Raw genomic sequence first — 17024 nt, 5'->3', positions numbered from 1 at the left:
CTGGCTTGGAGACCTTCAGTATCTCCAAATTTATTTCTGTATTTTAAAACCAGGAACTTAAGAATGAAGTCGAGCAGGAAGTTGTAACTCCTTTGCCTACTTCCCCTCTCTCACCATCTACTAAATATTGCAAAGCCCATAAATTGTGAAAGCTGACAAATCAGAGCCTTGCTTAAGTATAAGACTGAGACTTGGGGCCAGGAGATTTCAATCCTGCATTACCTGGAATATATCATTACTGACAGACTCGCTGGGATTCGATTTCTACCGGCTATAAAGTGGGATTCTCAAATCATGTCGTGCCAGCCTCGTTGCCTTTGATGACATGATACTCTGTTTGGAAAGGGAAGAGCCATCAGATGTGACACAGCTTGGCATCTGCCACCCTTTGGTGCTGTTCCATGCCCTGATGAACTGGGGAAACACGATCTGGGCAAAGTCTCTGGAGGGTGGGTGGGAAATTGTTCTGAAAAAGTGATTGTCTTGTGGTTCCAGGTCAAAATACCATCATCTCTTGATCAAGTGTTTCTACTCAGCACGGCTTTAGGCTGTGTTTGCAGGGACATCTTGGATGTTGGAAGAGGGTGTGCTTATTAAATACAGATAAACTGATGATTCTGCACAAATTTCACAGGGTGGAGACCTGGATCCTAAAAAGTGGGATCTTGTGCTGGAAGTAGAGCTTGCAGGACAGGAGACACTTCTTTCACTGGATGTGGCTCTAGTAAAACCTAAGCAGGAGGGTTCTCTAGTTTTGGCCTTAGATATAGCTCTCCTACTGCTTTTCAGTGTTATAAATATGTTCAAAACAGCTGCTTTTTTCACATTCATTTATTATGGCTTCTGAAAAGACCCTAATAATTCAGAATAGTTAATAGATGAACAGAAATAGGATCTGTATTTTAATCTGAGGGTCTGGTCCTCCAGGCCACCAGCAAATGCCTAGTCCTTGTTTGTCATGAACATCATTCACTTGAAACAAGACGAGCTTGTGTAACCAAACCTATTCAAAATGTAAGTGAAAAAGATTCAAATCTTGGTGAAGAAATATGGGAGGAACAGGAGCACTTCTCACCTGAACAGGTGAGCAATGCTTGCTGCCATTACTGAGTAACAAACACAAACCATGAGCAACTGCTCAAGTGGTTTCATTTGTGGGGCTGACTTTTCCAAAGGAATGGGATGAAGCTCTCCTGGCCTGAGGCTCAGGTTAACTCTGCCTTTGGTTTGAACAAGAAAAAAAAATACCACAATGGCTACAAGAACCTGAGGGCAGAAGGGGTTTACTGAGACCTGCTGAGTGTAGCAGGAGGTGCCAAATGTCCTCCTGGCACCTTTGGGCCAATGAACTGTCCTGGAGCCATGGAGAGCTGGTGCTGTGTGATCTCTGTCCTGGGATCCTGCAGCACTGCTGGTCAGTGCAAGGCGATTGTGCCTGGAATGTGCAGCATGTCCTGTGCTCCTGGGAGCACTTCCAGGCCCTCCCTGATAAAGCCAGACCTCAAAATAGGCTGCTATCAACAGCCTGCTGCCAGGTACTGCTGTTTTTGGAAGTCCTGGGTCCCACCTCATATCAAGAGGCCTGCAGGGCTGAGGGAAAGATGGCAAATGAGAGCAGCCCCTAAACACCTCCCTTGGATTTATCTGGTGGGTCCTGGGGAGGTCACAAGCAAAAAAAAAAAAAAAAACATGGAGAAGATGCCATAGGGGCACAGCTGAAGCCCCTCAGTGCTCACTGACCTGGATGCTGAGCCTGCTGTGGTCTTGCACCCAGTGCTTGTCCTCGTGGGCTGATGTGTCAAAGTGAGTCTTACTTTTCTGGCCTGGAGTTCATTGCTTTCTTGGCTTATCTGGGGGACACCAAACCCTGAGGGTGATGTAAGAAGTAAAAACACCTCAATGCTTTGAAGCTCTGTGGGGAACACCACTACATTAGAAGGGAAGTGCTATGGCAACTCTCAGAAGCTGATGTGACTCCCCACACAGGAGTGTGATGTGCCTAAATCCTTCCACATGCAGGTGGTATCACTTCCCTAGGGTTTGCAGCTCTCTCTCTTACTGATACTGTTTTAGTCTGCCTCTCCTCCAAGGACAGCACTGACAGGATGGTCAGTTCCTGCTGCCTCTGCTGCTCTTCTGCCACGGCTCTGAGCAAGGGGACAATAAGTTTATCAGCAGCAGTTCATCTGAACCTGTCTGTGGTGGAGTTTTGGGACTGAGCTCTAATAAATGTTGCCTGCAAGAGGGTGGAGAGGCTGCACCTCTTGCACAACTTCATAGTGGACCTCAAAATAAAGATTTTTTTTTTTTTTACTCTATCTGGTCAATGCTCACTTCCACCTGCCTGCATATAACACAACAGATAATGTTTTTAAATACAGACAACTTGTATTCTTGTCAAAGGCTGCCAAAACCAAGCCTGACACTATGTGAAACATTTTGAAGATTGTAAATGTGCTTGGGATGGTATTGAGTGTTGCCTTTTTGAACTGCCTTCCTATCCCCTGGCCTGCCTTGGTTTGATTAAGCAGCAGTAAATAGCAAAATCCCCAGCATCTCCCTAGGACATGAGTAACATCTAAACTGTCATTTGTTCTCAATGTGTTCTTTTAAGAAACCACTGACTTAGGACATGCAAGAGCATGCACAGCTCAGTCTCTGGACTAACCCTTCCTCATTCCCCTGAGCATTTATCCCCCTCAGCTCCATGGAATTGGTGGGAGATGAGTCAAACTTTTCTCAGATTGCCTTGATCTGGAAGTGGGTGGTTTTGGAGTCCTCTAGGGCGTGCATGTGCATCACCCTGAGCTAATGATCCAGGCAGGAACAGTTTTTTGGAGGCTGAGTGCTTGGAGGCTCAGGGATGCTGGTCCAGGGCCAGTCTAGTGATCAACTGTGCTGTTGGTCAGCACGAGAAGGTGGTTTAAACACAATAAATAAATGAGAGAAGCAAGTTCAGCTTTGGCTTCAGCAGCAAGTCCTCCTGCTGCTGTCAAGGGATGTCATATCCGAGCTGGATTGGGCTCCCGAGGAGGTGGAGTGAGCCAGTGGGCAAAGCAACAGGGGGAGTCAGAGACCTGGCTTTGCAACCTGCCTGTGCCACCCACCGCCTGCACGGCCCTGAGCACATCACATCACATCACCTCCCTCCCCTCCTCTCTCCTCCCAGCCTGCTTGTGTTTCTGTGCACTGTAAGGCCTCAGGGGAGGGGCTGAATTTACAGCTGCAGGCGGTGTAAGGGATACCACGAACACCGAACTCGCTGCCTGCCAGCGTGCAGACTGGGAAAGAAAATGATGTGGTGTAATATTCTGGGAGTCCTTTCATAACGTAAGGTCTATCACAAAGCACTTTGGCTGCCACAACAAAGCTTATTGATCAGCCTCAAGTATTCCAAATGGTGTCTTTCTGCCCGAGAAGTAGCAGGATGAAGAATTAAAGCACTTACACAGGAGAATATCGTCCATGAGTTATTGAGTAACCATCAGCACTGCTCCAGGGCTGCTCCGTTCCTCTGGACTGCATGCAACTCCTGAACATTTTATCTCTTTCCTTCAGCTTTTGCAGGCGTGTGCCAGCTTCTGTAGTATATAAACTAGGTGCTATTTTTATTGAATCTGGCTTTAATGCTGTAGATTTCTCACACGTGTGTTGGTTTTTTATTGTTGGTCTCATTCCTGAACTTTCTGGCACCTCTAAGTGTGAAATCGGTTATGTGCACGTTGCTTGGCAGATGAATTCCTATTTCTGGGAATCGTTTTCCTTCTAAAATGTATTTTTATATTAAAAATGTGATCGGTATCCATACACCGGCCTAAGATTCCAGCCCAGATATTTCTGCAGGCAGAGATCACCGCAACAGTGGATGCAGCCTGGAAGGAGACCTCTGCCTTCCAAGCTGTGAGTATTCATATTAAAATCTTGTTTTACTGACCCAACTTCTGCCTCTTGGAGCAGCAAAATCCCCTTCTGATCTGGCACCAGGGAAAAATCAAGACAAATATAGAGGATGATAAGTGCTGTCTTCCAGCATTGCCTCCCTTCCCAGCTTGTCTCCCCGCTAGATCAGGAGAAACCATCCATCTCCTATCGGCTCCATCCCAGCTACTGCCTTGGCAGCCCCCCTTCCTCCCTCCTGTGTGAAAGGCAGGGGCTCAGGGAGCCAGCTGCCCACCCTTCCAAAGGTGCTGCTCCCCTTCCCCATCTGTGCACAGGCTGCCAGAGAAGAAGGAACCGTGGCTGTGTGTGGTTTTCTCGCCCAGCGTGACCTGGAACACATCTGCGAAGCCCTCCAAAGTAGCAGGAATGCGCTCCGTTAGGACATGATTCATCCTGCATACCGCATGGGTGGCTGCTCAGGGAGAATTTGGACATTTGCATACGCTGCTGAGACCTTCCGCTTCTCGCTTGCTCTCAAACCCCTGCACTTCATCCAGAGCGTGGGGGCTGCACAGCCAGAAATCCTTTCCCGGGGGATTGGCTGGAGCCAGCCCAGCCGCGGTGGTCCTGCAGCTCCTTCCCTTGTCTGCAGGAACGAGAGAAGCTGCTCCCGGCCAGGCTGGAGAATGGCTTGAGATCCTCAGCTCCTGCTGCGAGCAAAGCTGGGACCGAGCTGCTGCCCGAATTTGGGATTCGGTACCTGCTGGGCAGGATAATACCATCCCAGCCAGGTTGAAGGATGGCTTTAGATCCTCAGCTCCTGCTGCCCGGGGATCAATTTGGAATTCGGTACCTGCAGGGCAGGAAAATGCCATCCCAGCCAGGCAGAACCAAGGCACGGCCCAGAGAAGCACCGCAAACAGGACTGAGTCAAGTTCCTGGGAAGGAAACAGGAACTGGGCAAGGAGGCAATTGGCTCTACCTTAGGGCTGCTCCCGGGTAACTGGATTTACTTTGGCAGCTGCAGAGTCGGATCAGCCTCAAGCAGAGAGGGGAGATGCTCCCCGGGCTGGGAGGTGACTCCTGGGCTTTGCCAGCGAGCTGCGATGAGAACGGGATGCAGCTGGATGAGTGGGAAAGGTGGAGGAATGTGAAAAACACTAAGGTAATGTCTTAGTAAGAAAATAACGAATTTAATGTTTTTAACAGTATCTATTAAAAAAACCTCAGACCTCACCTTGTTTCCTATAGCCTAAACACAGTTTAAAGGGATGGAAGAGTGATTTCCTGCTGTTAATTATCTCCAATGTATATGTAGCTTCATTGAGGGAAACTATTCCACCTGCACAGATTAGTCTATTTGGATTCACTGTCGTTCATTTTGGCATCAAAATCGTAACCAGGCAATCCTGGTGCTTGGAACACAGATCTGAAGTAATATGGTAATGTGTTTAAATCCTTTAATATTAGGGGAACATACATTTCAAGCTGTTCTCGAAAGGCTGCCAAAACTAAGTCTGACACTATGTGAAACATATTAAAGAAAAATTTCAACAAATAGGAATTTAGCAAATAGGAGTACACCTACCCAAAAAAAAAGCCCCTGACATAGAAAGCATGCCAATGTCATGGGAACCACAAGTAAATATGCCTAGTCCTAACTAGCAGGTGGAAATAGATTTTAATAGCATCTAACTAATTATGGTATAAATTCGGTTTGAGACACAAATAGGTTCAATATTAAGTATCAGATTTATGTTTTTTAATTCAGTAGTTTAGAATTCTGACAAAACCCCCTCAAGTCAACAGAAAGTCTTATTCTTGCTTAAATAGGGTTTAGATCAAATCCCTGGCAAGCACAGGCATTCCTAGTTGCCATCACCTTTCATGATGAGTCATTAGAAGCCAAGTTTCCACTTCAGATTGCTTTACCAACTCAAAATTCAAAGCCCTCACATGACATCCAAACAGAAATATTTACACAAGATGTGTATAAATATAAAGTTTATTCAGTATAGTGTTTAGAAAAATAAGTTCACATCATCTCAGAATACAAATAAAACACTTAATTGTCCAGGCACAAACCCCTATTACAGTACAACAAACATACATACTTTAGATCTCTTTGGTTGGGTAATTAAGCACAGATATGTTTGATGATACACTCTGGGGCAGCATCACCTAACAGTGCAGTAAAGTCTTCTTGATTATTCCCTCCTCTAACGCGTACATTCCGCTTAAATTTAATATTTGTTGTAAGGCACAATAAAACCCACATTGGAGAAATAACTGGTTAGTTCTGGACAAACAGTACATGCAGCAAAAGAACAAACATCCTCTGAATGTGAATCCCAAAAGCCTGAAGATTCACCCCCTCCTTGAGTTCAGAAATTTAAGAAGCAAGTTTTAAATTATATGAAACAAACAACTAAGGTATAAAATATCCTTCAAGATAACTGCTAGGAGATACAGGAAGACTTCAGGCATCCTTGCTTTTAAAAAAACACATTATTTTTGTTTTCAGAATTATAAAATTACTATTCTTTTTCATGATTTGACATTCTTCTTGAGCACAAGCACTGGGCAGTTCATGTCCCCAGAGCCCTGCACACATATTTCACATGATATTGGAGGGATGCACCCTCTTGTTCATCTGCCCTTGCTAAGAAAAGTGCACAGACACTGGAAATCAAGGTACATGAAAAGCTCCTGTGCACACAGGGCCAAATTCCACCCTGATTTATCTAACTGAAAATTGTTACTGAGGTGATTTTGCAGGATTTGAAGTCAGAACCTGTCCATTACTGTCATCAGTCTCAGACTGAGAGTAGTAACAACAGTTCCAGCCTCACTTCTGGGTGAAGTCACTTTCTGAATAAGTCTTCCTGAATCCACAGGTAGGGGAAAGCAGTAAATGGGAAGAGGTATATGCTTCGATAGACTGTGACTGTTTGGTTCTAGCCAAGTGTCAGCCTTGTGCTCTGGTTTGTGCTGCCACTGTGTACTGGGCCAAATCCGTCCCCGACCTAACACGAGTGAAATGAAAGGACCATATTCCCAGCTGGCATGAAAGGACATTAAAGTCAATGGAAACGTGCTAGTTCAGCCCAGCTGAGGACCTGGCCAATAGATGTCTGTGATTTACATTGCTGAAATGTCCTTGCAGGTAAGACTACAGGGATAATGCTGCAAATAGTCCACACAGAGCATTCAATTCAACGTGTTTCTGGTTTTCTGCAAAACTCTGGGTGAAAGAGAGGCAGATTTAATGAAAAGTAGTAAAGAAGAGAGGGGTTTTTAACATCATGCTTTGTAAGAATCTGCTTGAACTTTAAGCATATTTTTCAAAGCTGAATCTGGGACTAGTAAAGCAGTAGAATTTGGCAATGTTTTCTGTAAGATTTCCAGTGGTCTTCGAAGTTACAAATATATGTGAAGTCAAAAAGATCCTCTATTCTCATCCATAACAGAGAGGGAGGGAAGAGAAGGAATGCCAGGTAGACATACCTTCCATTTAAACAACAGAATGTGATAATAAGGGCTGTCTGTGGGGCTTGGACACTCAATGCCTTCCCATGTGTGGGAGACCAGCATCCAAATCCCCTAAACACCACATAAAAATCCTTGGTTTGGAAACCAGTGGAGCAATGCCTTATTTACAGCAGCCAAAGATCTGGCCCTGGACACTTTTTGGGGCTTTGAGTACTGTCTATTGAGAGCAGTCAGCCTGCCTGCCTGAGGGCCACAAAATAAAAACTTACCCTTGCAAGGAATAAAAACTACTTATTTAAATTTCTATTTTCAACACACTGTACCGTGCAATGAGTCTTTACATTGTGCATATGTACCTGCAGAAAACATGAGGTTATAACTACGTTATCTGGAGGGAATGACACTTTTTTCAATGGGAGAAAGAAAGGAAGCAAGAAAGAAAGAGTAAAAGATAGTAAGAAGTTACATGATATCTGGAAGACTAGAATAATCTTACTTTGTCCCAAAACACTGGATTTATGTACATCCTCCACTCCCACTGAAGAGTGAGAAGTCTCCTATTAGAAGTACCAGACACTCCAAGAAACGTGCCACTGTAACAACATACACAGTTTTTTCACATCAACTGTGCCACAAAGCCATGGAATTCAGAGCCTCAGTAACACAACGAACACAAAGAAGGAAAAATTAAAAATAAAGTAACAGGTACTGCTGTAACACCACAATCTCTTCAGTTGTGAGAGATGACCACACCAACAACTGCTCTGAAATATTCTCTAGCTTGCCTCCAAATATAGTCTGAGCCTCACAGACCAAATGTTAATCCACCATCAACTCCTTCGGAGCCAAGTACACATTCTCCATTAAAACGACAGCGATACAGGGTATTTCTAATTTTCCAAATGGCTGAATGATTTCATGCAAAGCATATACAGCTAGTGCTACTGTCATCACCATCTTAGCTACATGGGTGAAGAAGAGGTGGAAAACAGATTGCTCACACTGGGGACCAGCAAACAGATAAACAAGCAGAGCAGTTAGGAGAACTCTGGACTATCCGATTCCCTGCTCACGCGGAGCTCCTGGGAACGTCAGGGAAAGTTGTGCCAGGGGAACATACAGCTCCATGTCCTGCTTGTGATAATCTCTGCTTTAAAGAGCTTGCCTCAAACACCCTGTTTTGCCTGGGAGCACGTGGGGACAGCCAACTGCTGATGGGCTGCTCCTGCCTGCGGAGCGCCAGCCACTCCGTACAGCTGCCAGTGCTCCCCTTGCACACTCCTCCTTCCCCTTCCCTGCAGCCCTGGAGACTCGAGCTCACAGTGTGGAATCCAGCGCTCACCAACAGAGCTCAGCCTCAAGGTTCCACAGAAAACCTGGCAAAATACGCAATATAGTGCAAAACTACAACGAGAATGCCGATGCCGTGCTCACGGCGCACAGAAAAACCTTCATTCCCCAAAAGCTTTCCATGGAACCAGTTAAAACCAAGACAAACACGCTGGGATATGCCACCTCAATTATCTTTCCTTTCCATTTTTTCTTTGTCCAAGTGATCTTGTTTTGTCCTGAGCCTGATTCAGAGCCCACAGAAGCTTATGAAAACATTTCCCATTGCCTTCCAAAGGCTTCGGACCAGGCCCCTGATGAGGATGAACACATGCTTTAGTTACTGTATATAATTCACATTATGATAAAATATAACAAAACCAAACCCACGAGGATTAACAGCATATCATTTTTGTACATCTGAATTCTTATTATTATTTTAAAGCTTAAAGGATGTGCTTTTCCATGCTATGAAAACTCCTGTGGAGGAAAGGTTAAGATCTGTTCCACCTGCTACAAAAATTCCTCTGGAGGAAAGGTTAAGATCTGTTCCACCTGCCCAGAGCCCACCTGCTTCTGCTGTCCCCAGGGAGAAAGGTGTGGGCACCCATCACCAGCCAGGCGTGGACCATGGCTGCTGCAGTTCTCACCATCATCCCCCAGGCTGCTTTTCCTGGGAGGATATATTATATAAATACTCAACTGCACTCCTGGATGGGGGGGCCAAACCACACGGGCTGCTTGGCCAATGGGCCCGTGCAAACATGGGGTTCCCTTCCTTGGCTAGTACATCCAACCCTTTCCTGCTCATCTGCCTGAGGCTGGAGCCAAGAGCTTCCCCTGTGGTCCCTCTGCAGACCCTTCCTGTCCTGCTGAGGTGCTGCAGAAGGACCAGGACCCACCCTTGGCTCTCTGCACTGCCAGGAAATGTCACCCACCAAGCCCAAAACACTCTCAGACCTATTCTTACTCGTGCAAGCAGGGGCACCCAAGTCAGCGGGTCTACTTGCAGAAGTAAGGCATCAGGATTTGGCCCTGAGGACGGATATTTGCAAATCAGTGTTTTTATTCCTCCTGCCACTGTGCTTTAGTAACAAAGATAAGGCCACAAGGAAGAAAGGCACGTGGAATTCTGTAAAAAATACACAAAAGTGTTCAACTAATTCGCAAATTACTAACAAAACAAACAAAAAAAACCCCTGAACACAAAGACAGAGGGGGTAGAAACAGTGACCTCCTGGGTTTGTGAGACTGGGAATTAATTTTCTAGTTTCAGTGTGATTAACATTTTACTTTTACAGTCTATTGCTTGAAAAAAACTACAAAAAAGTAAAACCTTGTCAGAAATAACTACGCTTACTTCCTGCTCAAACAATAAAATAAATTAAACAGCCAGAAAACGTTTTCCTTTTCAATGCATTGTGTCTAAAGTGAAAGGGAACATAAACCATAAATAAAATCCATTGTACTAATTAAAAAAAGTCTCCTTTATAAGAACTGAAACAATATTTACATTCATACTGGATAGAAAGCTTCTGAATTGCATAATTAAGAGTTTCAAATGATGCCTTTTCTGCTGCACTGACAAAATGCTAGCTGTAGCATTTAGAAACCTGTATATGATTGATGTGAGATTTTTGGTTTGAATGCAAGTCTGCTGGAAAAAATGCAAACATACCAGTAACAATATTATGATTTTGTTTTGTTTCTTAACCTCAAACAACATAAAAGTAGCCGGAGAGGTATCGTCTGGAGTTCCTTAGAAATCTCTCAATGCCCATGGACTGGAAGTAAACAGAAAAAAAATGACTGCACTTTTTCTACCATTTTGGAGTGAGATTTTTGTTTTCCTTCTGAAGCTAGGAGTGTATACTTACTGTTAAGAGTATGTTGTACTATGGAGAGTCTGGTTAAATTTTCAGGGTAGTATCTGGTAGCCAAACCTTTACCCATTCCTCAGTACTTGCCCTGGCCATTTCCTTTCTCCTTTAATCTGCTTAAAAGAGAATACTGCATGCAAAACAAGTGTGGCAACCTAATTCCATTGCCGGAGATTCCTCTGTACATTGATTCAGACCACTTAAATGTTATTCTGGTTTCTTTAAATGAAAAAAACCCACCAAACAAAGAAACCCACAAACACCCCACTAGGTGTTCGTTAGGGCCTCAACAGGAGACTTATCTATTAAAACAGAAAGCAAGAAAAGAAAGAAGTTACAAGTCTTGCATAACTTCATCCATCTGAACTGTCTGCAGTTTGGCAAGTTCTTTTTTGTCCGTTTCCAGTTCTTCACATACCGTGTCAACCATGTTACTCATAACATACTTAGATTTGGAATCCAGCATCATTAAATTGCCAGTTGACTTACTCTCAGAATTAGGTAAGAAATTCTCTTTGACATCAGGTACAGCTTGCAGAACCAACCTGTGCTCTCTGCCAAAATCCTGGTGCACTTGTGCAGGGGGCTGGCTGACACGGTCTCCACTTGTTGAAACTATTTCTCCAAGCACAGGTTGTGCTGTGGAAATGGACAACAGATCCTGACTGGTGATGAGGGGACAGTTCTGAAGGGTTGCATAGTTAGTGTTGCTGATAGATATCACCGTAGAGGTACTGGTCACAGGTGAAGACATGGACTGGCTCTCTGAGATACCAGAGCTCAGTTCTGCAGCATTTAAAAGAGTTGGTGGTGTGAGGGAAAAATTATGTGAGGGCGTTACATTCACTAACGAGGAGGCCAGGGACTGGAGTCCTGCACTGGATATATTTTCAGAAGACATGTTGACGTTCAGTTGTGTGTTCTGACTGACTGGCATCAACTGAGAAAACACCAGGCTTCTTTCCAGTCCTTCTTGCTTGACAGATCCTACTGCCTGGCCCGAATTGGGAACTGTATAAACCACTGCACTCGGAGCAAGGGGGCTGAAGAAAACCTTGCCTTGCTGCAATGTCGAAGATTCAGTTGTAAAAGTTCCTCCATCAGATGTGCTGGGGTTCACTGAAACGTTACCTAGGGAAAAGGAAGCAAAAGAAAACAGAGATTACAGCTGGCAGAGTTATGCAGTCCAGGGGTTTTAACCTTTGCAGTACACACGTACACTAATATTTCATGCAACACTGAAAAGCAATTTTTGTAGCAGGTGAGAGAAAAGTTGATGCAAAGAAATCAATGCTGTTAATAGAAGTTGCTTCCAGAAAGTTTTTAAAAAAAGGTTTTGGTATATTAGATTAGGTATCTTTCAGACTCTCATTAAGGGGCAAACAGTCCTCAGCCATGTGACTAAAATGAATGTGCTTTGGCCTTCACTAGTTGCCACCACTCAATTTCTATCTAAGAATAGAAGCATGAAAAGCTATTAAAGATAGTTCAGTGACAGACTACAGCTTGTGTGTGGGAACTGGAGACACGTCACATGAAATTCACTACTGCTGGGCACAACCTGCCCGAGCCAACCTGCACAGAAAACATGAAAAACCAGTAACTTCTATTGGTCTAACTGGGTAATCCTCAAGCACTCAGCTCTATTCCCTTTCACCTTGCTTTATCATGTTTTTCTAAAATCCTAATCCTAGCACATCCACCATGCTGTGAAAAGTCACCCAGCACTGCCTGCCCTTGCTAAAAGCCACGGCACTGCTCGTGTGATGTTGTAGTGAGCCAAATCAAGAAGAGGTGGCCAGAGATGACCTGAAGTTTTTTCACTAGATGTGCCATGTCAGCTGTCATTATGGTAATTCCTAAAATAAGAAACACTGGCTCTTGGGACAGAGTCCCACTTGGAACACCTCTCTTTCTCAAAAGCAGTTTAATTATAAGAGACTACAGTTGGATACAGCTGAGTATTTTAGAACAGCACTGAAGATAAATTTCTCACATGGGGAATATTTTAGTTCCCTATTAATTTCAGTTAATCAGTGACGAATTTTTGGCAGATGTTATGCATATGGGTAAACTAGGCCAGGTAACTTGAAGTTACCTGTCAGTATTATTTACTGGCTTACTTGAAATAGCCTGCAGCATGCTTCACTTGGAATAGGCAGCCAGCTATCCATCCAAGAAAACCAGAACTTTTTTCTGCACCAAAGATATGGTGGATCACTCTCCAGTGGGCAGTCAGTATTTTTAAAAATGGGAAAAATGGTAAGAGCTTATTATGAATCTCAGGACTTTCAAATACAATAGTCCCACAATACTTAAAAGGACAGAACTTTCACCTTTGCTGGCTGTTAGTTTATGCCTTGGAGCATGTGGATTAAGTGGCTTTAGTAATTACAGGTAGCATTCAGACTAAAGGACTTCTCTCTTTAATCTTGGTTAAACTGTGTGCCAATAACTTTCAGTGCCTGTGAGTGCCACATTTTAGGACCTTATAATTGTGCACCCATTTCAAGTGTGGTTGCACAGCTTCAGCGTTCCTCCCTGTGCTTCAGCAAGAATAATTCATACCCTATATATATGAAATTCAAAGAAGCACATGAGCACAATTTGACTTTCATTATTGTATCCACAGCTTCTGAAACTAGAAAGAATCATTCCAGCTTAATAATTTTCATAATGAAAGATAAAGTAGCCAACGAGTACCCAAGATGTTCAACTGTGCTTTTTAACTGACCTGCTTCAAAAAAGGAATCCAGAACTAGGTTTGTGCTCCCTGGGATTCTTCCTGGCCAGCTGCAAGATTCAGACTATGGTATGTTAAGACCAACTCTAAAGCAAACTTAGGGAGGAGCCTGCACACTTGGCACATGAACCTGTGATGACATATTTCCCTTGGACTGAGGGAAGTTTTATCCAAAGAGCCTCACATTTTATATCTATAAGCTAGTGCTTACTTCTATTGTTTCCCTCAAGTTTAATCTTTCTTAATTATGGAACAGAAAATGTACTAGCAACTGCTTGGTCTTGTTATGTCTACAGTAATTCAAAATGTATTTTTGTGAAAGGCCTTCGTTAAGAAAACAAAAAACCAAAACAACCACCACAAGAACAACAACGGTAACAATTTCCAGCTGCCATAATTTTCATTTTTATGAACCTTCTCATTAAAAGAACTCAGTGGCAAATGGGGAATATTACTGAAACATGTAAAATTTACAGATATTGGTGAAAACTCGTATCACAGACTTCTGTGAACAGCATGAGATGAAAGGGGTGTAAATTACCAGACCTCCTTCCATGCTCTTAACAGAGGAGCTCAGCCTCACCTTACAGTCTTCCCACAAGCATAAGCCACTATAAAGGGAGGCAAACAGTATTATTTGATGTTCTGTGTGTGGCCATCGCTGAGCTTCTAAAATGCTCGTGTGCCTGATTCCAACTTTTTCTCATACCTCTTACTGCAAGAGGTAAAGCTTTTACCTTGTGAAGCTGCCACAGAAACTGGAGGCAGCTGCAGAGAAGAAAAACCAATGCTTCCGTTCAGCAGCTGGCCATTTGTTCCTGAATTGGGGATCTGGACAATGCCATACTGGTTTATTTGGACAGGAGCAGTAAAAGTAACTACGGAGCCTCCATCCTGGGAAGCAGCAGTTTCTACGCCTTCCCTTTTCACCTCTGAGCTCGGTATCAATCCTGGGAAAGTGACTGGGATGTTGCTAGAGCTGAAGGCTGCTGTGGCATTGGGGACCGAAGCCTGAAGGAGTTTGAAGTCTTTAACATCTTCTGATGATGATGATGACAATATGTCAGTGATGGACACCCCGTTGCTCACAACACTCGACGCAGCTTTGGGTGAATTTAAGGTAACAGTCTGCGAAGTGCCCACGCTGAGTCCATTGAGTATGACACTGTTGGGTCCCTGAAGAAACGAGCTACCATTGAGGAAGACAGGAGAGGTACTGGCAGGCATGAGGTTCCCATTCAACAAGACACCGGACGAGCTCAAGGCTATTTTAGTGTTCCCAAGCTGCTGCATGTAGACAGGCTCCATGTGGCCAGGAAGGCTGAGGCTGGTAACGCCGTCGGATGAGCTGGAGAGTGGATGGGGAGATAAATCCTCCCTCCCCTTACTGGATTCATCTTCTGTGCTAGGGTTGCCATCTGACTCGCTATGGGAAAAGATGGAGAGATGACATTGCATTACCACAGCGTACCAGGATCTCTGCACCAAGGGGGACTTCTTGCTTTAACACAAGTATTAGAGTTTCCACGAACCATTTTTTTCTGTGTTTTACCTTTACAAGCTACTTTAAACGAATATTCAAGTCAGGGGAGGAGGTTTCTTAGAATAGAACACATCAAACCAAACACTCGCCAAAGGAGAAACTTTACAGACTGGGTTATGGAGTTGTAAATAAATTCCTCCTCCCCGGCGACCGAAGGGGGCTGCCTGGGGCCCCTCTGCGCCGGCCCGGGGTGTCCACACGTGTGAGACCGGCCGCGGCCATTTGGCAAAGCGCTGGGATATGAGGCAAGGCCGGGAAGTGCCGCCGGACCCTCCGGGCTCAGCCTGCCGCCCCCGGCCCGGGGGAAGGGGGAGACCCCGGCCCGCGCTGCCCCCGGAGCCGGCGGAGGCAGCTCCGGCCGTGCCCGGCAGCCGGGGGGAGGGACGGAGGGATGGGGGGCGGCCTTTGTGCCTCCGCCCGGGGCTGCGCCGGGATTTTTCGCTGACTGGTCCGCCCTCGGCTGCATTTTTCGGTCGCTCTCCCCTCCCTCCCCCCTCGCCCTTTGATGTGTCCCGCGGAGAGGGGCCGCGGCGGCACAATCGCGCCCTTGGTTGAGAAATGCCTTGGGGCCCCCTCCGCCGGCCGCTTTCCCTCCTTCTCTCCCCGCTCCCTTCCTCCCCCCTCTTTCTCCCCCCTTCCCGTCCCTTCCCGGAGGAAGGCGGGGGGCGGGAGCGGGGAGGTCACCTCCACCTGCCCGCGCCCCCGCCGCGGGGCGGGGGGAGCCGAGTCCGAGGCGCGGGCGGAGCGGGGCCGGGGCCGCTCTCCCGCCCCGCGGCGCGGCCGGGAGCCCCGGGAACCGGCCCCGCTCCCCCGCTGAAACCCGAGCCCGGCCCGCTCCCGAGTCAGGTTTCAAAACAGAGAGAGCGCCGGGACCCCGCGCGTCCTCCGGCCGTCAATGATTAACTCTGTCAGGCGCGACAATTGAATAAAAACAAGGAGCGGGGGGAACAAACACCCCCGGTCCCGTCCCTTCCCGGGAGTCCGCCCCGCGGCTCCCCCGTGCCGGGAGCTCCCCGGGAGCGCGGGGCGGCGGGTCCGGGAAGTTTCCCCGCGCCGCCTCGCACACCCGGGCCGGGTGGGTGTGTTGGGAACGAGGGAGCGGGGAGGAGGAAGGAGGGGAGGACGAGGCGCACCGAAGGTAAGCGCCATGTTTGCAAGGGAAGAAAGAGCCGGGAGAGGGAAAGGCAGGCGGGAGAGGGGGCGGGGAGGAAAAGTTTTCCCTCACCTTTTGGACTGGGTCTCGGAAGGGTTGCGGTCCCGCTGCCTGCGGTTCTTGAACCAGTTGCTGACCTGGGTGAGGGACAGCCCGGTGATCTTGGCCAGGTTGCGCTTCTCGGCGGGCGAGGGGTATCGGTTCTGCTTGTAGAGCTCCTTCAGCGCGTTGCGGGACTTCTCCTTGAAGCAGTAGACCGTCTCCTCGCCGTCCCAGATGGTCCTGGGCAGGGGGTATTTCCTCCGCAACCTGTACTTGTCCACCGCCCCCAAGGGTCTGCCCCGGGCTCGCTCCGCCTCGGTATAGCGAGCCTTGTACCAGAGCTCCTGCAGCAGCGGGTGGTTGGAGGAGTCGAAGTTGTGGCTTTCCAGGATGCTGTAGAGCTCGGCGTAGATGCCCTGGTGAAAAGCCACCAGCGCCCGGGCTTTCATCAGGCTCTCGTTGCCACGTAGCAGATCGCTCGGGGGCAAAGACCACAGGAACCTGGCCAGGCGGTCCAGGTTCCCACCTTGCTGCAGCGCCTCGCACACGCAGGCGACGTGGTCCGGGGAGAAAGCCAGGGGGGTCTGCGAGGAGGAGGATGAGGAGGAAGAAGAAGATGAAGAGGAGGGAGAGGAGGCAGCGTGGTGATTCCTGGCCAGGAGTTCCGTATGGAGCAGTACCTGTTCCGCGGCTCCCTCCTCGCCGGCGGCGGCGGAGCCTGCATGCTCCATGGGGAACGGGGCAGCGGCGGGAGGGGGCGGCGGCGCGGGCCCGTCAGGGGCTTCGGAGAGCATTTCCATCACATTTTCCTCCTTGATCTCTACCGCGATCACGATGTCGTCCGTGGCAGGGGAGGCAGAAGACATGTTTCGGTTTGCTTTCCTTTTTTTTTTTTTTCTTTTTTTTTTTCTTGTGGGGTCTTTTTTTCTTTCCTCCCTCCCCCCCCCCCCGCGTTCCCTTCTC

General features: G+C 46.9%; 1 protein-coding gene across 1 annotated transcript; it reads right to left on the bottom strand.

Moving 5' to 3' along the window:
• Positions 1-5868: 5868 nt before the first annotated feature.
• On the bottom strand, positions 5869-16974 carry SIX4 (SIX homeobox 4). The gene is made up of 3 exons (XM_014871382.2): positions 16092-16974; positions 14061-14749; positions 5869-11711 (listed from the first exon to the last, which is right to left on the bottom strand). Exons 1-3 carry the CDS (start codon positions 16925-16927, stop codon positions 10915-10917), a joined length of 2322 nt encoding a protein of 773 aa, XP_014726868.1. The 5' UTR covers positions 16928-16974; the 3' UTR covers positions 5869-10914.
• Positions 16975-17024: the final 50 nt, after the last annotated feature.

Source organism: Sturnus vulgaris, chromosome 6, assembly GCF_052056855.1.
Source record: "Sturnus vulgaris isolate bStuVul1 chromosome 6, bStuVul1.hap1, whole genome shotgun sequence".
Classification (NCBI taxonomy): Eukaryota; Metazoa; Chordata; class Aves; order Passeriformes; family Sturnidae; genus Sturnus; species Sturnus vulgaris.
The sequence above is the reverse complement of the archived record's forward strand: the minus strand, read 5'-3'. Positions and strand labels throughout refer to the sequence as shown.